General features: G+C 31.9%; 1 protein-coding gene across 1 annotated transcript; it reads right to left on the reverse strand.

Moving 5' to 3' along the window:
• Positions 1 to 12,244: 12,244 nt before the first annotated feature.
• Positions 12,245 to 22,009, reverse strand: LOC127723749 (uncharacterized). Its single transcript, XM_052230501.1, has 3 exons — positions 20,270 to 22,009; positions 13,003 to 13,117; positions 12,245 to 12,432 (listed from the first exon to the last, which is right to left on the reverse strand). Exons 1-3 carry the CDS (start codon positions 21,980 to 21,982, stop codon positions 12,398 to 12,400), a joined length of 1,863 nt encoding a protein of 620 aa, XP_052086461.1. The 5' UTR covers positions 21,983 to 22,009; the 3' UTR covers positions 12,245 to 12,397.
• Between the last annotated feature and the right edge of the window lie 2,010 nt (positions 22,010 to 24,019).

A 24,019-nucleotide genomic window follows, 5' to 3' on the forward strand; every position in this document is an offset into this window, starting at 1 on the left:
GACTTCACCATCTCATTAAACAGAGCTTTTTCTATAAAAACGGGAATCGTAGATATAATTTCTTGTTTTGGGTTATAATAATTCTTATTTTGTGAAGAACCACAGTGATTCTATCAGAAAATTTACTGACGATGACAATATCAAAAGGCTGGACTTTTTGATCGACAATATATTTGTTGAGTTTGGAGGATTGATATTTTAACAGACAGTCGGTATTCCAATGGGTACTACTTGTGCACCACTACTGGCGGATTTGTTTTTGTACTCGTATGAAGCATAATTCATTCAGAACCTTCTAAAAGACAAAAAGAAAAAGCACCTTACTTTCAGATATATTGATGATATCCTATTACTGAATAACCCATATTTCAGTCAGTACATCTCATATACCCCAGTGAACTTGAAATTAAAGATACTACTGATACTAGAAGGACTGCTTCATACATTGATCTTTTCCTCAATATTGACACAGATGGACGACTTCAGACTAAAATCTATGACAAACGGGATGATTTCAACTTCCCAATTATCAATTTCCCATTTCTCAGCAGTAACATACCCTCTGCCCCGTCGTATGCTGTTTACATATCTCAATTGATACGTTATGCTCGTGCATTTTCACACTATACGGACTTCATATACAGGAGTGTGCTCCTTACGCAGAAACTGCTCCAACAGAGTTATGAGAAAAAAAGATTAAAAATGACACTCCGTAGATTTTATGGACACCATTACAAATTGGTTGATCTATACGATGTGTCTGTGTCTAAACTAACTAACGACATTTTAACCACGTCTTAGATTGTGTTTTACCATCTACGTCGTCTGGTTTGCTTAGTACCGAACGTGAGCTATTCCCGAATATGACTGTTTTGCCGAGTTTGAATTCGCATTGCTATACGACGTGTCTCAGTATTTATATATCCAACTTTCATGTATTTAGTTATGATGTTTCTTTGTTAAGTCCGGTTCGATATCTTGTTATGTCTTATGTTTGCTGTTGGAGACGACGTGGTTCGGTATTTATGTATCCCGCTTTAGGGCATTTTGTTGTTTCATTCTTATACGTGTGGGTCCTTGCGTCATTTTGTGCTGAGTTGTTGTCTGTTTATTTCGTTTGTGGTTTGAATTCTGTATTTTCGATACATTTCACATATGTCTTATTTGCCATTAGAGTCGAGTTACGCGTGGTTCGTCTACAGGGTTTTTGTTTTATGTTGTTTGTTTTCATGTGTGTTTACTGTTTGGTCTTACATGATCTTGCCTTATATTACAGTTATTTTATTTTTATTTTCTATATGTACGTAAAAGTTAGGATGAAAAATCAGTAACTTCATTTATATGATTTTAAGTTCAAAGCAACTATATGCACAGGAGTTTTTGTGTATACACAGTTCTGATTTAGAAGAAAAACCGACATGGTTAAAAATATTAATAATCACACCACTACAAACACAATTCCATTTTAATATTTTTGTCATGGTTAGAATACATAAAATAACACTATTACAAACTCAATCCCAATTTAATATTCTTGTACGTGTCTATAAAGAAAACAAATCTATTTTGTTTTTAGAAATTTATCTGTGATAATATAAATGTCACAAAAATTACGACACTTTTTGTGACTTTGATCCATGCATGTGACGCGCAGTTTATATTTCGTTTGTGGTGTTCTGGTGTGCTGTCGTAAATTCATTGGGGGTGTCCGATGTTATCCTGCGTTTACATGTTGTTCTGTACTATTATATTATTTATTTATGCATTTCTGTGTGCTGAGTGTTCTTGCGTTTGTTTGTACTGTATTCCTGTCACGTAGTGTTGTCATTTTAGCGGTATTTTTAACATTGCGATATAAGCGGGAGGTTTGGCTAGCCATAAAACCAGGTTCTTAAAATAATGTCCTGTACCCAGTCAGGAATATGGTAGTTAGTATCAGATAGTCTGTTTCTATGCATTTTGGCGTTTGCTTTTGTTGTAGTTTAGTCTTTCTGTTATTCCGTAGTTTTCCTCTTATAGTTGATGTGTTTCCCCCGGATTTGTTTTTGCTTAATCGAATTATGACTATTGAACCGGGGTATACTATTGTTGCCTTTATTTAGAGGTGTACACAAATTAGTCTTACAGAGAACCATAGGATATTTTTTTTTCAAATAGCCAATTTTACAAGATCATTAATATTTCTGCTATTCAATTCGCAGTACCCTTTTTAATTTTTTATTGAAAAATCAAGTGAAAGAGTGTCCTATGTTAGCATTCATTCAAATAATTTCAGAAGGAAAAAACTAAATTGAGCAGCAAACATACAATATATATATATATATATATAGAATAGAAATAGAAAAGGTAGAAAGAATCAAAACAACGGAATGGAGGTGTGTATGGTTGATATGGAAAGTACATGTAGTGGATGTGCCTATAGAAAAAAATGACTTATTTGATATCTATTTCTTCAGTCATGGGAATTCTTTGGAGACACACTCGTAACAAACTCAAAGCCATGGTTGAAGTTTTGTCAATTGAAGAAAACAAGTTTTCAATTAATGTTATAATGATTAAAGTACAATGTTTACGGTATATTTTATCATTTTGAGATCACCCCCGTCATTTAACCGGTCTTATTCAGACTCGTATACGGACTCGGGTCGGAGTCAAATACTTATTGTAAACCTCCAATACTAGTATTACTACTTCTACTACCACTACTACTTATAACAATAATAAGAATAATGATATTGATAATAAAAACAATAATGATAATAATAAAACTTATTTAAAAAATAGCACATTAGTTTAAATTCACGAAACTTTGTTTTCCCGTTTATTTTTAACAAGATCGTAAAATCATTACAGAGTATAAAGGCAATGATTTAAAAGTCGCACATGGATAAAAATTCTTTTATATACTTTCAAGTTTTGAATACACAGTTATTTCGGAGTAAAACAATTAAACTAGCTCTTTGCCAATGATACGATTTTATATTTAACTACTAATTTTATAGTGTACTGCTGTGTTAACCAGCATACATTTGGATACAATTTGAAACACAGAGTAATAATTAAATCAACATTTGTAAAAGATTATTCGCAAGTAAGTTCACAATTAACTATTACTAATGATTTTACACAATCCTGCAGGTTGTTTATTACATGCTGTTTTCGATCAACTTAATATTCCAAAAACGTTTTTTTTTCTGCTGGCTGTGGTATATACTATCGTTTTATCCCTCTTAGATAATAGAAAAGATGTTTAAAACTTATAGTGAAATGTGTCGCTTGACGTAGTATGCACCGTTGTAAAAAGTATAACAAAAATACCGAACTCCAAGGCAAATAGTAAGTTTACTTCTTAAGTACAAGATAACAATATAACGGATATCTGTGCACCTAGAAGGAAACCTTATACGTTCATTACATCTACAATACAAAGGGATACTAAAACATGTTCAGTAGGATCTACTAAACCCTGCGGAGCACTTGATCTGGTTCATGTTAATCAGTCTTTTGTTTTCTATTTAGTGTTATGTAGACTGGTTTTTCTTTTCGTCGTCTTTCTTTTTTGCCATGGCGTTACCATTTCGCTCTTCTTATGATATTTAAATCCCCTTTGGTATCTTCAGTCTTCTTTGTATACAAATAGTCAATAAAAAAAATGATCCCACACTATCTTCATTTAATGGTCAACATACAGTCTTCTTTAATAGAAAATATCTATACGAAATAAAAAGCTGTAAAACTCAAACTTTTGCTAATTTGTGAATAAAATAAACCGACATTATCGGCAGGTACATTAAAGTCAGTAAACAAAACATCAAGTACCGAAAAAAAATCTTTTGTCATGCAGGGGCCTTTTATAGATTACTATAAGATATTGGTGTAAGTGCATTGTTCTTTTAAAAAAAAGTCCAGCATTTCGGTGTATTTAATTTTAGAATCAGTGCGGTTTTATTTTTACCTTGAACAAGATATTTCTATCTTCGAACCCTATGTGTGTAGAAAAAGCTCTGTTTAATGAGACGCTGTATTCGAATTTTCAATGGAGCACGGAGACTAGTTAAGTAACGCGTAAAAAAATCAAAAGTTTTGATATTACTACGACACTGTAAATATTGAGATTACAGTAGATATATAGAATTTGTATTAAGTCACATCTGATTGACACATCAAACGAATGGATAACAACTATCATATTCCTGACTTGGTACAGACATTTTCTAATGTAGAAAATGTTGGATTAAACCTGGTTTTATAGCTAGTTAAACCTCTCACGTGTATGACAGTCGCATAAAATTCCATTATATTGACAATGATGTGTGAACAAAACAAACAGACATAATAGGTAAAAATGTCAAAATAGGGGTACACCAGTCAACATTGTGTTAAATCTTAATCACTATGAAAACTAACAAATATGTAACAAATGAACACAAAGAGGCATATAGACAAAGCACATAAGCAAAAATGAAAGACGAGAATACAAAAATTTACCATAGCACAATAACACAATAACGGGATGTTTAAGTACCGATTCACGTCAAATGAATAACACCAAAAATAGACTAAACAGTAAAAGTAATATTCAAAAAGACAAATAAAAGAATACTATATCACAAAGACCTTTTAGTGACCGTGGGCTGTTTTCTGCTCTTTGGTCGGGTTGTTGTCTCTCTAACATATTTCCCATTTCCATTCTCAATTTTATTTATTAAAATTGTTGTGCAATATCCAGCTACTGTATTAAGACAAGAGATTTTCTTCGACGTTTTTTTTATGTTTATAACAAAGGGCGGCATGACGGATTTGTGATTTTTTTAATCTCATGTTTCGTTTAAAAGTTAAAAAGTACAGTAGTTCAGTAATATTTGCTGATTGATATTGATTAGTAACATATATTTCAAATGCAATAACCAGTTTCTTTTTTAAATTCTGTAAACTATTTTTATACTTTTTCATATATTTAGTGATTTAAACATAATCTCACCATAAAAATGGATCAATTATATGTTTTGTTATTTCCTTATATTACGGCGACCTTTATATTTTTAAAGCCTTTAAAAAATATTCTGCCGAGATATCAGTTTTTTAATCTTTCAAATAAAAATAATAATAACGGTACAAATGATCATGCAAATATAATTTTGTCATTAGCATTTGATAGTTTTGTTTTACTACTTAAACCTTCCAATCACATATTTTACAAAATATCAATCCCTTATCGTCTATTGTATGACATTTCCGTTATTTTAATTACGATTAGTTTAATCCCAAAACAATATGCTATGACATTTTAACATTCTTGGTTTCTTCCAAACCTTAAAGAAATTCCTGCGTTTTGTTAAAAAAAATCTATCACAGTCGGTTAAAATGGATAGTACAGCTTACAACATCGTATTATACATTACTTATAAAACGGTCTGATAAAATTTGTTTTATTGTTGTTCTTTGCATACTTATTTGTTATTTAAAATGAAAAACATATTCTAATGACAACATTGTGGGATGACTGTCAACCGATATCGACTGTTTTAACATCGTTAACGGTACCAATGTAACTGCGCCATATTCACATTTCGATAATCAATGTCTCTTCAGCGATGCTCGAGGCAAAAATATTTAAAAGTCTGTTTGGCTGTATATTTGCTTTATGCTTTGAAGTTTAATGCATGTGCTTTTCTAATTCTTGTTCTACAAAAACAAAAATGTAATCTATACTTTTCTTGCTACATTAAAAAGTTATTCCAATATATATGCTAGTAGATGTTTAACCAAAATGGCTAAAATCCGATGAAAGAACTGAAAATTATCCGATTGATTTAACAAATTCTAAAAATCTACAACTTAAAAGTGAAAAATATATTTGACGTTAAAATAAATTCTAATTAAATGTTTTATATCGTAATTTATTGCTGTGAACTTGTACAGTGGCGTCTACCGGATACTTGCATCTGCTGTTATTATATGTAGCTAATTGTATTGTGAACTAATGATTTCAAATTAACATCTGTTAAACTGAAATGGAAATAATGTTATATCAAGTGTCAGCAATGTCGTAATAATTATCAGATATCATTCACAATTTTATCTGTATAAGGTTAATTTGTAGTAAAGCTCGTGATTTGGTAGTAAGAGTTTGAGAAAAACAGTTAATTAGAAAGCAGTTTGAAGAGAAAGTTTCAATGAAAGTGTAACTTAATTTATCGCCGATCGATGTTGCAGTTAAAGTGCCATTAAAGAGTTGCAAATTCTCAGAAAAGTGATAATGAAAGGTGTCGTTCCATTTATAAAAAAAGCGAATAATTAAAACTACAAATTAAGTGAAATCTGAAAGATCAACGGCCTAACATATTCAATGTTTAAAGAGCCAACAGATTCAGCACAAAACAAATATATAAGTAAGAAGTTTAGCTAGACTTAAAATTTTACCTGTAGTGTTATTTACGATGTTGGGTAAAATGTTGAAATATTGATGATGATATTTCTTTTTTTCACAGTCACACAGTATAAATATTACTGCATTATAACATTTTTCAGTTTCTATCTGCAGGGAGGAATTGATGTAGATAACAATCAAAATTAAACAAACTTATTGTGACTGTGTTGTGTTATTCGGCTTTAGATTAAACTACATAACTACAATGGTCAGTCTAAATAACCATGTTTAGTTTTTTTCAGTTCTGTAACAAAAGAGGGAGGTTTTGATAGCAATACAACCAGTTTTAAACCACAATTTTGTTCGGAAAATGTCTGTACCAAGTCAGGAATATGGCAGTTGTTTTTCATTTGCTCCGTTGGTTGGTAAAGTCTCTCGTTTGATTGGTCAGTTTTTATGATCTTCCCGTTGCTGAATTTACATTGGAGTTCGGTATTTTTCATATGTATTATATCTTTATAAAATAACTCAAATATACATTTTATCTCATTTATTTAAGAAAGACAAATGAATAAAAGAAGTTTATAAATGTAGATATTATTTAAACAAATACACATACTATGAGCTTATTCAAGTACATTTTAGAGAATGCGCTTGACCTTAGTTACTCAGCACGATATGTATTGATTTGTTAAAATTTGTTTAGAACTTTTTGTAAACAATATACTTCATCAAAACATGGTTAAACAAGTGAGTAATAGTTTGAAAATTTATATCGAAATCTCTATAATGAAGTACCTGGAATTCATTCAAATATAAAATATAAGTAAAATCACAAAAATACTGAACTCCAAGGAAAATTCAAAAAGGAAAGTCCCTAATCAAATGGCATATCAAAAGCTCAAACACATCAAACGAATGGATAACAACTGTCATATTCCTGACTTGGTACAGGCATTTTCTTATGTAGAAAATTGTGGATTGAACCTAGTTTTATAGCTAGCTAAACCTCTCACTTGTATGACAGTCGCATCAAATTTCATTATATTGACAACGATGCGTGAACAAAACAAACAGCACAATAGGTAAAAATGTCAAAATATAGGGGTACAGCAGTCAACATTGTGTTGATTTGATTTGATTTGCCACAAAATCATTATTATCAATTAAATGCAATGAAAAATCCCCTTTGGTATATGTACAAAATGGCACGTTTCTTTTTAAGTATCTTTGCTGTTTTGATATGATTGGAAATGGAAAATTCTTAATACACAGGCCTACAGATGGGGTCAAAATCCTCAAAGCAATTAATTAGGTTTGTGCTTTTAACATGCAATATTGGTGTTAGTTTGGGATAAAAGTATCAAGGATTGGTTTTCCGATGGTGACAAACAATGAGATTTGTTTATAGATTTATATCCTTGACGCATGTAGTGTTATGAATAAACACATCATAGATACAACAAGGATTAAACATTTTCACGCCAGATGCGCGTTTCGTTTTCAAACGCTTCATCGGTGACGCTTGAGTCAAAAAATGTTACAAAAGTCAATGAATCACAGTATTACAGTTTATTACAAGAGACTCAACAAACACCACTAGACATATACCTAAAGAATCAAAGGCGACCTTTGTAGTGACCAATTTGTATTTTTATAAATATTCTAACAAACTTTATTAACTCTAACTAATTTAACGTTAATAGTGGTAACTAATTTTCAAAACTTGGTACTAGAACTTTCAAGTTAATCCTCATTCTTAAATTTAGGATCAACGCAACGACTTTCCGTGCCTTTCTTTGATTATTCGTTCTTGACTGTGATGTAATGTACACTTAGCCTCCTTTTAAGTATATTTCCTGCAAAATCGCAGATTTTAATTAACGTAATAGTGTCACTATATCATCATTCAAACGGGTATTTATCATACACTGATCAAACCTTATACTAAAGGAGTAAGTTCGATAAAGTCTACATTTGACCCCGAAAATAAAGCCTATTGTTTCAAGCTAAAAATGTTTCAAGAAGAAGAAAAACAGTAAAATATAACTATTTTTGTATAGTTTTTCTCGTAAAGCGTTAATAGTAACAACGCAAATAGGCAAAAATTGAGATTTTATAGAATTGTGACAAAATGTAGGTCTAGGGAACATTTAGCGCAGAATTCGACAACTCAATATTCACAAATCAGATATATAAAATGTTATAAATGTTTTTTAACATAATACAGAAATATTTTTTTGTCGACTCATCTGCTCTATGTTTCTTGTCAAAACTATCAATAAAAACCTACCCTTTTTTATTGAACTTTCATGAAAAATCAAAAATGAGTGTCTTTGTGACGCCATGAAAAAACGAACGTAAGTTAATTTAAAAAAAAAGACATGTTTCCTATCTGGTCATTGTATTAGCTTTTGTCAATTGTAATATTGGTCATTGAATCCTAATTTAAATATCTAGCTAGAAATAGGGGATATTGTATGGCCTTATCGAACCTACTCCTTTATCACACAAAAAAAGAGATTAATTTGTAAGTATAATCCCACTCCTACAAGTCTGATAACGTGTGATATTTCACACACAGAATTTCGCAGTTTTTTCTTACTTTTTTGACAAATAAATTCAGAAAAGAAAAACACCAACGATTCCAAACGTATAAATTAGTACCAAAAACAACCATTTGGCCTACACAGTACTCATCAATGGCAATCGAAACGAAACAAATTTTAGACTATTCGAATCCGAGCAATGGCTTATGACAATGCAAAGTCAAAGTTTTTAAACTAATTCAATATGTTAACAAAATCGCCAATTCAGTCAAAATGAATTTAAAGAGACAAAAATTACACCAGAATACAATTTGATGACTACTTAAGTGACAGATTCTAAAAAAAAACGTTGATTCTTGAAAAAGATACCACGTCTTCTAAATTGTCACTGATATGATTTAATTATAACATAAGTACCGGTTATTTTATTATATATCTCGATGATGCTTTTAACAGCATCATGTGGAATCGTTTATTAATGTTGTGATAGTAAATGTGTTTTTGCTGTGTGTTTGTTAATTCTACATTGGCTAGAGGTATATGGGGAGGGTTGAGATCTCACAAAACATGTTTAACCCGCCGCATTTTTGCGACTGTCTCAAGTCAGGAGCCTCTGGCCTTTGTTATTCTTGTTTGTTTTTTAGTTTTAGTCAATTTATATGTTTTGGAGTTTAGTATGACGTCTATTTTTACTGAACTAGTACACATTTTTGTTTAGGGGCCAGCTGAAGCCCGCCTCCGGGTGCGGGATTTTCTCGCTGTGTTGCAGACCCATTGGTGGCCTTCGGCTGTTTTCTGCTCTTCGGTCGGGTTGTTGTCTTTTTGACACATTCCCCATTTCCATTTTCAATTTTCTTTGTTATATATAAACTGGAATTTAATAGATGATAATGCAAACTGTTATATGCTGATTTGCATTATTTTTTTATGTACCGGTTTTCCATTGTTTGAAAAAAAACTTCTTAAACACCTCCACATGTTCATCCCTTTGACTAAAGTAGAGGAACTTGTCAAAAGCTGTCTTAAGTTATGTCTTAGTAATTTTGTAATCAAGGAAAGGAGTAGGATCAATAAGTCGCATATTTGGCCACCAAAATAGTACAAATTGCAAAACTACCTTACATAGTCTCGAATTTGCCCAAACAAGATTATGATAACATTTATTCAGAAAAAAAATTATTTCACATATGACGAGTTACCATGATTACAAACCATGACGAAAGAGTATATTTTTTCAGATTCTCATGATTTTTAGGCTCTGTGTCAATTCAAGAGTATATCTTTATTGGAAAAGTGGCATAGTAAAATTACTACTTTTATTAAGTGTGATATATAAATAGCTACAAAAAACATCTCAATGGTATATTTTTTTTAAGTTCCCGTCTCGAGTGCAAGAAGTCTTTGGTTTGATACCCAGCCTGGTCAAACTACATACTGAAAATTCTACACTGCATTTAATAATCTTGTTCTCTATTTTTGCTTATATGACCTCATGAAATTGTAAATTTTGTCTTTTACATTTCCAAAATATTATGAGGAAAATTGAGGTAATTCTCAAAAACTTCGTTTTATGTGGCCAAAACAGCCCCTCAGTGTCCAATATGTTTGGTTCTGATGGCAGACAGTTTACAAGGTAATTTAAATTATTTACAACTTGTCTAGACATTTGTTTTTTCTTGAAGACCATCTGTTGACCTTTTCGTGTCTATATAATTAGTTTTGTGTTTGTTGAGAAGGTACTGTCTTACTGACGTACACCCACATCTCTTGTCATACATAATCATCGTCGAACAAGTGAATTGTGTGTTAAACGTCAAAAAACATTTATTTTGTAAATACTATATGGAAAGTACTTTATGAACATAGTTTTTTCATGAAGGATGTTAAATTCATTCATTTGCATGTGAATAGAAAGCACAACAACAAAAATACCAAACTCAAAGGAAAATTCAGAACGGAAAATTCTTTATCAAATGGCAAAATCAAAAGCTCAAACACATCAAACGAATGGAAAACAACTGTCATATTCCTGACTTGGTAAGGCATTTCCTTATGTAGAAAATGGTGGTTTAAACCGGGTTTTATAGCTAGCTAAACCTCTCACCTGTATGACAACCGGGTTGGAATCTTTGCTGTTGGAAAATAATACTCCAGAGGATTATACCTTGCCGGTAGCGTCACTACATGCAAAATAGTAGAATATGTACTAATATACTGGATAACACGTTCAAAAGGATGTCCATAATCACCTAACAAGATCATCCGGTACAAATATAGTCGTTCTGATCATATTATTATCGGGGACTTTGACATCGTAAACAAACAAAAATAACCGTAATGTTGAATTATATAGCCAATACTTCAGATTTTGATGGATGCATTTGCGGACTCTTAAAGATAAACTTTCACTAGTTACTTCATCAAATTAGACTGCAATAATACAATACTGTAAATTCAGAAATTATTGCGAGGTTTTTATTAATGCGAATATTGCGACCGGGTGAGTATCGCAATAATAAGAATTCGCATTTTGATAACTGAAACATAGATTTGTATGCAGATTTTTTTGAAATCGCAATAATTAAACTCGCATTTTTGTCCGTTCTTGAAAAATCGCAGTAATATATGCACGCAATAATTTCTAAATTTACAGTAGCTATTTTACTTTTTACACTTCTATTGTCCATTCTCAATGAAAGATCGATTACATCTCTTCATTAAACAATCCATTTTATCCATTTACACATGTATATGATACATCTCAATTAATATGTCACGTGAGTGAATGTTCAGTTTATTTGGAATTCACAAATAAGAGTGTGCTCCTGACAATAATACTTTTACAACAGGATTATATATTTCGATATTTACTCAAAACGAGGCAACATAAGTTTTATGGTCCGCCATCATTGTAAATTGATTGACCGATACGACATGTGTGCATTTCAACTTACAAGCGACATAATTATTCGATCTTAGAATTTTTGATACGTGAAAAATCGTCTGATCTGTACATTACCGGTGATGCATGCATAGCAGGAGACGGTTATGCTATGGACGCACTTGGACACGCTTCGTTAATAGTTCATGCTATTCCTTAAGTGTGTGTTTTGTATAATAATTTGTAGATTTTTAATTGATCCAAGAGATTCCAACATCGATAAACTACTGTTTCCTTTTACTTATATATGTTATATTGTAGTGAAAAGTATGTGTGCATCAATCTTGGCCTGATGAATTCCCCCCCCCCCCCCCCGCCCCCCCCACGCCCCCCCCCCCCTCCGCGAAGACTTGGCTAGCTACATGTTATAACAAAATATAGTAATACTGTCTGACAAGATTTATTAAAATTCAAAAACAAGTTATTTGTCGAGTGGGGCTATTATATATATTACAAGTTAAAAAGGATTTTTTTTTATTTCATACGGTAAAAGTTTGAAAAAGAATTAACATCAGATGGTCTTTGAATTGTACATTGTTACTGCCACAACTGCCCACTATTTTCTGTATCACCTGCAAGTAAACAATTGAATATAACTGATGTAAGCTTATACTTTTGTTACAAAATACAATCATCAGATCAGAATGCCTCTTTATGTTTTCAATCGTTTATGCAACCAACCATAGAGCAAAGTAATGATTCAGTTCGGATACGTAAGACTTTTACTGTTTGCTCTGACGGATGTCTGTTCATACTGGCCAAAAAATTATTTGATGATGCGTGTTTTGTTTCGATAATAAATTGGAATACACGGCCTTTCCAAAAGACATTTCCGTTTAACATCACTGTTCCAATTCTGTGGACTTAGACGTAGACGTAACAAACAAGGTTTGAATACATATCAATCTAATTTGTCTTCCTTGATATATATTTTTATATCTTTTTATAATGAATATGACAGTTGTTTTCTATTCATAACGTCGGTTGATATAACGGAGCGTTTGATTTTGTCAGCTTTTATGGACTTTCCCCCTTTTGAATTTACAGTGGAGTTATTGTTGTTTAAAATCTTGGATAATAATTTCTGTAATATATTTTTGTTGATCCAACCTAAGATTATTTATATGCTTAAAATATTGTACCGCTATCTGATTTTGTCATCATTGAGCATTTTCCTTCTATGCAAAAGAAGCTTCCATAACAGCTACATTCTTTGTCCTCTTTACATGTCCGGGTGGTTATACCTTCACATCCACTCTGAAAGAAGAAAGATGTTTCTGTCGTTAATTTCCTGTCCTTAAGAATATTTTGAAATAAAAATTGATAAAATAAGAATAGGATAAAAATAAACAAATGCTTAAATTCCACTTACTTCAAGACCTGACATAATGGAATAATATGAGTTTTTTGCAACCACTGGGTCGATGCCACTGCCGATGGAGGTTTTCTCCTCGAGTGTATCACCAGCCCAAGAGTCAGCACTTCTGTGTTGACATGCATTATCATTGATATGGTCATAATTATGAATTAACTGTTTTACAAAATTTTTAATTTTTCGAAATATTAAGATTTTCTATCCCTGCAATAGTTCGGAATTGGGGATCCTCAATGCTCTTCAACTTTGGACTTTATTTTACCATTTTAGAAAGTCTGATTTGGACGTCACTAATGAATAGTTTGTATACGAAACGCGCGTCTGGCGAATTTTTATTCGGGTATCTAAGATGAGTTTATGAGTAAGTTGGACAATCTAATAATAAATCAATTTGATTTCTTTACAAATTATCTAATAAATCTATTTATTCCAAAATAGAAGGAAAAATGAAAACCAACAACAAACAAACAAAAAAATGCTCGTCTTGTGCCTTCTTTGTTCATTTCACGCATTAGTTTGAAAGGGTTATAGCGTGGTAATACAACATTGATTTTACCTATCATTCGGCCCTACAATATGTTTGAAGGTCTTCTAGATTAATGATTATTGGTAAAGAAATCGGCTGCCTAAGGGTTACAGTTTATAAGTCTTAACAGTCGGTGAAATTTTTGCGATGTGTTATACTATTCAATTATCGCTAAGGTGAAAGTCTGTCTATAGTACTGGACAGGATAAAACTTTACTCATGCTAAGTATTTCTTTATTTGAAACAAAGGTAAATTCTGCACAAATTTTTGAAAAGTGCAAATTTAACAAAGACTAATAGGGGAAAAGCAAAGGTGGTATTACAACTAATACTTCTTATCTCATATCAAATTACCTTTTCAAAAATCATAAATGGACTGGAACAGCGGGCCTTTGATTATATTTTATATATTTTATTTAGACGTGATGGGTATTAGTGAACTTTTTGAAAAAGGAATTCAAAACTATTCTATAGTTGAATGACTATCATCAAGTCATTTACGATATTGGAAATATTGCTTTACTCATAACATGAACAAGAATAAGATTTACGTTTTGTGAAGTGTCTCTTTGCTATTCAAATATAGCGTTGGCCCAGTTATTTGTTTCAGATGAGTATAGTTCGGGACATCGATTAAATACAACACCGTTGTTTTGTTTGAACACTTCAACTGTTACAAATGATATAACAATTAAGTCGTGTATGTTTGGGAGCATATGGTAGTGTATGTTATCTTCCTTGCGTGGTCTTTGTACTATCCTCAGTGGTATGAATTGTAACTTGTGAAACCTGATCGATAGCTAACTCAAACTCCAGCTTGTATGCCAGTTGTGCGTAGTTCCGTTATATTGACAAAATTGTAAATAAAGCCATTTCTAATCTGATATCTTTCATATTTATCTTATTATTTGATTGTATTTGTTTTGACTCATTCTGTTATATATTTATTTCTTTGACAGTGACATAAAATAAATATAAAAACGTATGTTACCAATGTATGTACGCAAGACACTTAAAATTAAAAAAAATTGCATTAAAAACTATTATGATACGTCCGTCAAGGAGGTGCCTAATATCGAATATAAAACGACGTTAAGCGGCTTCTTTAGAATCTAGTAGATGGTTCATTTTTTCGCTCTATTCGTGAGATACACATCTATATTTCGCTAGCATTATTTGTCATTGTGTTCCCTTTATTATTCGACTCTTAATGTTACAGCAAACGCTTTTATTGCATTTTCACAATAGCCTTATTAACGGGTTATTTACGATTAACCAAATTAATGTTAAAATTGGCATCGCAATCTGCCCGACCGTTAGCAACGGAGTAAGTATCATGTTCTGTTATCTATCATTTGTTTAAGAAAAAGGAAAACAAAAGGAAACCTATTGTCTTTGTCTACAAGAAAACAAAAACAATTTGAAAACAGAATTCCGTAAGTTAGCACTTCAAGAATAAAGGTGACCGGCTTTTCCCGGTGAAAGTCAAACACGCTTTTATAAACTCGGCATAAACTTTTATAATATGATAGCATTTTCTTTATATTTAATCCTAGATCAACTTTTGTTTTGTTTTTTTTTTTTTTTTTGGTTTAATAATTTTCGATTAAAATGTTTGAGCCGTCAAAATCGTTCTTACCAGTCTTTTTCATTTCTTTACTTCTTTTTGACGACAGAATAGACAATTTTAAGAAAGTAAAAAGTTGAAAAAAGACCTACCTGAAATGCGTGGTTGTCCCGACAAATATATCTATATTTTTATTGATTAGCTTATTTTAAACATAATTTGATGCATTTTAAAATCAACATGTTGATAAACATATTTTATAACACGGATCCGTTTTCTTGCCCCATGGAGCAATATACCGTCGAATTAGTCGTAAAGTATTCGATATGGATACACTTCGTGGACAATATGTAAATTTTGTGACATAGAGTTTTGGGTATGACTGTAAAAAGCATTGTTCTTTAGTCATATAAATAATACTTTGTATTTAATGATATTGTTGTTATGTACAGATATCATATCAACTCTGTTAGTACGGTGACAAGTAAGGTAAATTTAAAAATTTAATGGACCGAAATATCTCACGGCTAATTTTGGTCTTATTTTGACGATAAATATAATGCCCTTTGATTAAGGCATGTCGTAGAGTGCTAAAGTGATGTAGACTTTTTAAAACTGTAGTCAAAGGTCAAAAGTGGGATTTTAAAAAATCGAAATTTTTGGACATTTTGGACAATTTCTCGGTAGTCCCTCATGATAACTGATAAAAATTTTCTATGGAATCATGCTCGGGGGATGCTCCACAAATTCAGCTAGTCATATTTATGCCTGATTGCCAGTGACGTTTACCCCCGCTTCCAACATGTAAGAAAATGAAAAAAATATCTTTATCTACGGAAATTATCGACAAAAAACATTCCTCTTTAATATTTAGCTATGCAATAACATATGACAATATATAAAGATATTTTTTGGAAAGTTTTGTTAAAATGCAATAAAGAACAACGGAGAAATAGGTACTGTAAAGTTAACAACCGGTCCATGATTTAATGAAAACATGATGAAATTTATTACTGATTATTTAAACCCAAAAGAATGTTGGAACTATAAAAAAGTAGTCTTGATGCATAAATGTCAGCATGAATACGATAGTATATGAAGTTTTTTTTTATGTTAATAGGTCAATTAGTACAAGAGCAATAGTAAATTGAGAACCTGTGTCCCCCTTTTTTAAAATAACACGGCAAAACAATGGCATATATAGCAGACTTGACTAAAACCGATTTGAAAGTCCGATATATATGTGAATTACAAACAAACTCGATTCACAGAGATATTACGCCACAAATGAAGCTGTCTACGTATAAAATACACTAACACTAGAGATCAATATGCACGTCCATTTGAAAAGGTAACGGAATACTAAGAAACAAATATGTGGATGTCATGGTATGTAATACTTCCGATACAAATATTCGATACAAAAATATCTCCAGTTGATTCAAAACGCACCAACCGCGTCAAAGTTCGAGACCACTGGCATGTTTGTTTGTTTGGTTTTGGTTTGTTTTGGGGTTTTTGAGAGAGAGAGAGAGAGAGAGAGAGAGAGAGAGAGAGAGAGAGAGAGAGAGCTCCCCAATCACATCAAGTCGGAGGCCACTAACAACAGCAGAAAACTTGAAATATTGGGCATTGAGATTAATAGTTCAATCATCATCCTTATCGTAGCAATCTTCTAAAACAATCTGATAAGTAAGCTGGTTTCTACAATCACCACTGGCCTGACATCAACACAAGCTGGTGCACGACAAATTCTGCTCGTAGCATACGCAAGATTTGCTACAAATAGTTTTGTCTTTACTTGTACAAACAAGGTCCTGTAAAAAGTCAGAGGACATTGGATTCAAAATACTAGTATACTGAACCTTTATGGAGCTATTTACGATTTCCATATTCCAATGGTGACCTAGGTGGTGGTTTGGCAATATAAGCACTCATCCAGACGTACACTTAAGAGTGAAACTCGAAGAATGTGCTGTCTGAAAGATGCATCTGAAGGAGGTAGTCTCACTATGTAAGCACCCTTAGAAAGCGCTGACTTCACTCTTGAGTTTATTCAGATCACCATGTACTGATTGAGTATTGCTTCTGGTGTCATATTGATCTGCGATGAATAAACATTTCACTGCAACAGATGTGTCAATATTAGAACCATCTAGATTGACAAACTTTGATTTTTGCATGGGTTTTGTTTCGAATCCTTGTAATTGTCTTTTTTACCAATTCCTAAAGAAGACGTGTCACATCCTGTAAGAGCGTGAGCAGCTGGTAGTGTGCCAGACATCAGTGGTCCAATAACTAAAAAAAGAGTCGTAAACAGGTAAAAACCGTCTTTCGTCTTTGGTTGAAGAAACGCTTCCAGTCTGAAACCACAATTCATCATGTTTGACATCTGAGGAAAGGACCTTATTAGAAATAAAACATAAGTGTCTGACGCTTTTAATATAATGCGACCCCTGGAATAACTTTTTACCATCTGTTCATTAGCAAACAGAGACGGCAGAATGAGTCTTATATCTGCCTCTTCAGTCACTTACAGATCCGTTACAAAATTGCGTCACAGTCTATAGATTTTGAAAAGATCCCCCTAGAAATATTTCGTCAGTCTTGCAAATCAAAACCATTGCAGTGCGGGAGTGCATAGTCACCTACAAATCTTATCCACCACTGTTTATTTTTAGGTGCACAATTAAAGACATTTCTTACAATCTCTAATTGATCTGTTTTCAATGACTTGAAGAACATTCGATCTACCACCAATTGAAATAGACCATGTTGTCTCTTTGACAATTCCCCGTTTCCATTCTCAGTTTTACTCCTTATTCTTTCTGCTGATTTTGTAGAATATTCCACATCATATCAACTTAACACGTCTACGACACACCACAAGTTTTCAAAACAAGCTATTAGGGTTTTAAAGGCGTCCTTGGCCAAATCTCCAAAACTGTTGTACCTGTTTACATAAAGACTTTGTACAATACCCATACCATCTCTGATCAGGGGTGTGCTGGTTTTTATGCAGGGATATCACACACTCAGCTAAAGGTATACATTTCCATACAGTTTCACATGAGAGTGCATTGTAATCATTATTCATAAATAATTGCCATCTACGAACCAGGCAAACATATTTATCAGAGAGGTAGGAATAAAGTTTAAAGCTGTTGGAATACTAAATTTTGACGGAAATAGATAGTCATGATTTGAATTTTCGAACGATTGTAAACTGTTTTTCACATTTTTTTTCCACATCATGGAGGATCTGGAAGAAAGGAACAATATGTATCTAGGAAAATATACGACAACGAAAATCCTTTTTTTCACAAACAGATCATCATGTAGACTTTCTGTTAGTTTTTGGAAAGCAACATCATGCTCCGACTGATTTAAAGCATCAGAAGCAAGTTAATTTCTACATTTCAGCCAGTAGTTAACAATGCATGCTGAATGATGCAGTGCCTTGTCCTTGAAGTAATCTATAGAGAGTAAACTTACCACTGGATAGTCTGCCTGATAATTTGCGCCATTTAAAACATAATCGGCACGCTCAAATGACTCGACATGCATTAATTGCTTATCTCGTTGTATGACTTTTGTCCACAGAATAAACATTTGAAGCAGTCTAATGGTAATGCCATGGAGCGTGATTTAACGAATGTTGATTCATCATCACACGCATTGGTTTTTCCCTAATTCAAATGTATCAAAATGTATTCTTCTTGTACATGTATAGGCTTTATAACACGACCTCAGCTACTTTACTTGTTCTTATTTAATGGAATTAGCACTGCACATAATTTTCCGGATTAATTCTGATGTGTTCCAATGTGGTTTAAAATTAGTCTATTCGAAAAACTCAACAAGAATAAAAACACTTCAAAAGTTATTATTTAAACCTTAACATCTGTACTTATTCAAACATCTAGACACAAACATTGATAATATCTGTATTCTTATTAACAAAAATTAAGAAAATGCATATTTAAATCATTGTGAAAAACACAGTAATTCATAAGTCAGGGGAAAATAGGAAAAGGGAGCGTAACATGACTTACTGAGGAGAACATTGAATAGTAAAACTGCTATATGATGAATATTATAAAAAGGCTTGTAAAAGTAGATTTGTATGTTCTATCGAACTTTGATATATTAAAACTTCTTAAGCATTGGTTGTTCCACTATTTTTTGTCAAAATCGACTACGGTTGATGTATGTAAGAAATTTAATATACTTTGACAGACGGTAAGATTGAAAAAAAATGTAACATGCAATTGAAATTCTTCAAATTCACTCTATGTGTATTTTCATATGACATTTAATTTTGATATCAAATGAAAGCTAATACATTACTCTTTCATTTCATAGCAAATATTTACTGATATCTTCATTCAAGAATTAATTATAAGCGTTTCCGTGTTTGATAATGAAAAAGAAAAAAAATCGGAAAATCACGCTTTACCACGATTTTGCAAAAAAAAACTGCATCGTGGGAAAACTATACGACAGGGCTTAAATGATAGTATAATGTTTACTTTATCATCATGTGGATTTTCAGCCGTGAGCTATGTCGGTCCATTAAACTCTTAAAATAAACGACTTTGTCTTGATTTGTCACTCCACTATGTGTAGGATAGGTATTAATAACAATGAATAATATTTATCAAAGTAAAAAAAAAAACAACAAAATAATTATATCTTGAAAATAAAACTGTTGGCAAACATAGAAACTATCTTTAGTTCATATCTGTGGCAAAATATTGGTATATCGGTAATTATATCTGGAAAATATAAACAAATTAAATACCTTTTTTGAATAACAATATGAAATATTCAAATGTAAAATAGTGGTACAAAAATGGATATACAAATCAGCCGTCTAGTTGCTTGGTGCTAAGTATAAAACAATCAATTAGAAATTACGCGAGCTATACTTGTACTTACATCATCATTATTAAAGGACCCTTCTTCTGCTATGTTTATAAACATTCCACCTCCACCATCTTGAAATTCTGTATCAGTACCAAATCCATCCATCAGATGAGATGCTCTTAATCCTTGAATTGGAAATTCTAGAGGCTTATTATGGAATTGAATTTTGCTTGGATTGAATAGCGTTCTTTCTGTCGAGATAGAAGGGTTTAAACCTAACAGGTTCGATCTGGATTGGGAATAAGTATTATTATACAATGAATTCAAGAAGGATTTATCATTTTTACTCGGCAATTCTTGTTCTCTGTCAATATCTCTAAAACTGTTCAACGTGTGTTCTGAGTGATGATTTTTATACTGTGCTGTAGGTTTTGCCTGGTTATTCGAGTTAAAAGTTATTGGCAAATATGGGTAACTCTTAAATTTACCAAAGCTTGATTCCGTTAGCGTTCCTGAATTTTCTTTTAATGGTGGTATAACTAATATATCATTATCTGGAAAATTTGTAGGTCTCGAATGTTTTTCAGGAAAAGTTTCAAATTCTGTATCCATTTTAAAATACTCTTTGTTATTCGACGGATGAAATGTTTCAATAGTAGGTTCTTGTGGGTAATCTTTATCATTATCGTCATTTATATCCATATTCAAAACACCCGAATATTTACGTGGTTTATTTTCAAATTGCTCAGCTGGATCGGCTAAAAAAATGGTGTCAAACGGGTTCTCAAAAGTGTTATCATCAGTATATCCTTTTATAAAACCAGGATTGGAATGAAGTAAAGTTTCACCATTTTCATTAGAATTGTCTGAATTTGACTGATCAAAATATCCAAAACTATTTACTTCTAATTGTTGGATATCTGTACTTTTCTGATAAGGTCTTGATATCCTGTCATTTGTTATTTCATTTAAGTTCTTGAATATGGAACGTGAATCTTGAAATTCTTGTTCTGCAACCTTGTTTGGGTTATTTACTAATATATGTTGTTTTATTGATGGTTTCGACACAGGATTAAGAATTTGCGACTGTAGTTTTTCCCCTATATCAGCTATTGTATCAACAACATTTTTATTACTGTTTTCTTGAACTAACATACGATCAGCAGAATTATAATTTTTATCTAAGCTAGTACTACTTCTACTACTAAGTAATCCAAAACTATCTTCTGCAAGAGGCTTTCTGAATAGTTCTCCTGCTTTATTTACATTTGTTTGTTGGTTTTCGGACGTGCCTGAATGCATATGACCAGCGTCATTTAGATGTGTTAAATACATATGGGGAGACTTTAAATAAAACAGGTAGTAAGGTGGACGAACAAAGTTACGACGAACAAATGCGTTACTAGCATAGTCATTGCTATAAGATTTTAAGTCATTGAATCTTACTCGAGATTTGTCTTTGTGAACCTCTGATTTTGATTTGCTTCTTAACTTTTCAGAATGGCTTGGAAAATAAGGTGAATATTGAAAAAATCTTTTCCTGGCTGGAATTCTGTTGAAAAGAAAAAACTCATTTTGTTTATAATTATTTCCTGTCTCAGGCATCCGCCTTTTTCTCCAGAAAAAATGTTTTTTCCATAAAGGAAATGTTGATGAGTGATATGTCCTTGGTTTGTGTTTCTTCAGGTATTTAGTTGTAAATATATGGTAACTATATCCATCATACCAGCCTAAACTCAGGCAGAATTGAACCAGCGCTGATATAATTACCGGAGACAGATTCATCAAGACGGTATCTAATATCTGGTCCTAAGGCCTAAAATATAATAACAACAGTTATATTATTGATGAAAATTAAGGCACTATAAGACAATACTAAATAGGACTAAAAAACTTGGAGTCGAAGACGGATAAACTACACTTTTGGAAATCGAAAAGAAATAAAAATATCAACAAAGGGGTAAGCATTTCATGCACCACCAATGACACTTGTTTCGAAGATAAGGACATACGAAAATTCAATTCCTTGTAGTATAAAAACAATTCAGGTTTAAAACGTAGAAACGATAAAAAAGGAATAAAGATCATTAATTTTGATAATATTTTAAAATGCATTCATTTCAAAATTTATTGATTGCCTGATTGATCACCCTACTTCGGAATTTTGACCGATCTAGAAACTGCCTTCGCTTCTTAATTAATTTCCTACCTGATTGTAGAAACAAAGCACTGATGATGAATAACGTTCGATTGACTATGAAAATTGTAAATTAATATTTGTTATCTTGTACATTTCTGTCTATACAAATCCCTCTAGCGATTGATGGTGTTAATAAATACCTCTCCCACAACTATTTAATCAGCAGAAGATTTAATTGACATATTAAGAGAAAATAAGAACTATTTAGCTTTAGATTAAATTACAACAAAATATAAAATCAGCAATAAATGTAGCTTATTGTGGGGAAAAAATCAATTTCGTTTTATTAGCCATCACCAACTGAGAAATGTAGATGAAATTAAATGTCTAAATCAAATCTTAATTAACATTAAAAGTAATACCAGTTTGCATTATTTCTGTGATTTACATACCATTTTTTAATTCCTGATTGAATACGGTGCTACTCGTAAAACGTCACATCTAAGTTATTATTGTTGACATGTATGCTAAAGTTCTGGTACGGAAGCTTAATTTGTAACCACCAAGAGAAGGAATAAAAACAAAAACATTGTTTTGTTTGGAATTTCAGTGGGGTATATCACATCACCCAATATGCAAAACAAAATACCGTTGTATGTGTATTTAGCGTTTCAGTTTTAATACAAACTCCCATTACTAAAAATTTGTAGTCAAAGAAGTTATTTGAAATTATAAACTCAGGGTAAAGAAATGTATGAACAATTTGCTGCATGCAATTGGAAAAAAATAAGGTTTTTGTTTTAAGTGAACACATTTGTGTCCGAGATGGAGCAAAGGTAAAAGGTTAAACAGGACGACGGAAAGAACGACTGATTATATTTTCTCTTTTTTTTCTCAAGAATATTACACAAATGGACATCAGTATGACGTAAATTCTCCCACGGGGTTGTACTTAATTCTATAACTGTTAAAAGCTTTCTCAGCTTTCATCGTCAAATTTAGAGTTTTAATTATTATTTTTGTTTAATTAATATCCTTTTAACTAACAAACAAAATGGCATTTACATTATTTTTATCTTTCCTCTATTAGGCGAAAATGTTTGTTTTTTTAGCTTAAAAGGAGTAGAAATTGAAAATAAAGCGACCAAACAACTATAAAATCCGCGTTCAAAGTAATAAATGTAAGGTCGATAAGTTTAAGCCAGAAGTGAAATGATATCAATAGTAAGCGAAAACAAAAAATTGGCTGGTGTTTAAACAATATCTGCAAAGTTCAAATAGATGTCTAAACTAGTGCATGATTCAAAACATAGAGTAACTGCACTAAGATTGATATTTTGACAAGTGTTTAATACTGGTATCTTACAACATGTTCTTTTATGAAAAAAAATACAGCCATGATACATATTCCTGGTAAATCTTAAAAAGTCAACTAGTCGCAGCTGATATGATTGGTGTAATCATATACAAACTTCACATATATTAGATAATTTTATATTCATTTTGTATCTAAAGCAAACTTTACATTTAACGACCTTTCATTTATTATTCCTGCAAAACTGTCTTAGTTTGATTGATTAGATATAGACAAGAATATGACAAGTCTCACTATGAGTAAAAGGGAGTGTGGGATCACAAAACCATCAGCACGTCACAAGAAATAATCGTAGGTGGCATTGACA

Source organism: Mytilus californianus, unplaced genomic scaffold (genome assembly GCF_021869535.1).
Source record: "Mytilus californianus isolate M0D057914Y unplaced genomic scaffold, xbMytCali1.0.p SCAF_1, whole genome shotgun sequence".
NCBI lineage: Eukaryota > Metazoa > Mollusca > Bivalvia > Mytilida > Mytilidae > Mytilus > Mytilus californianus.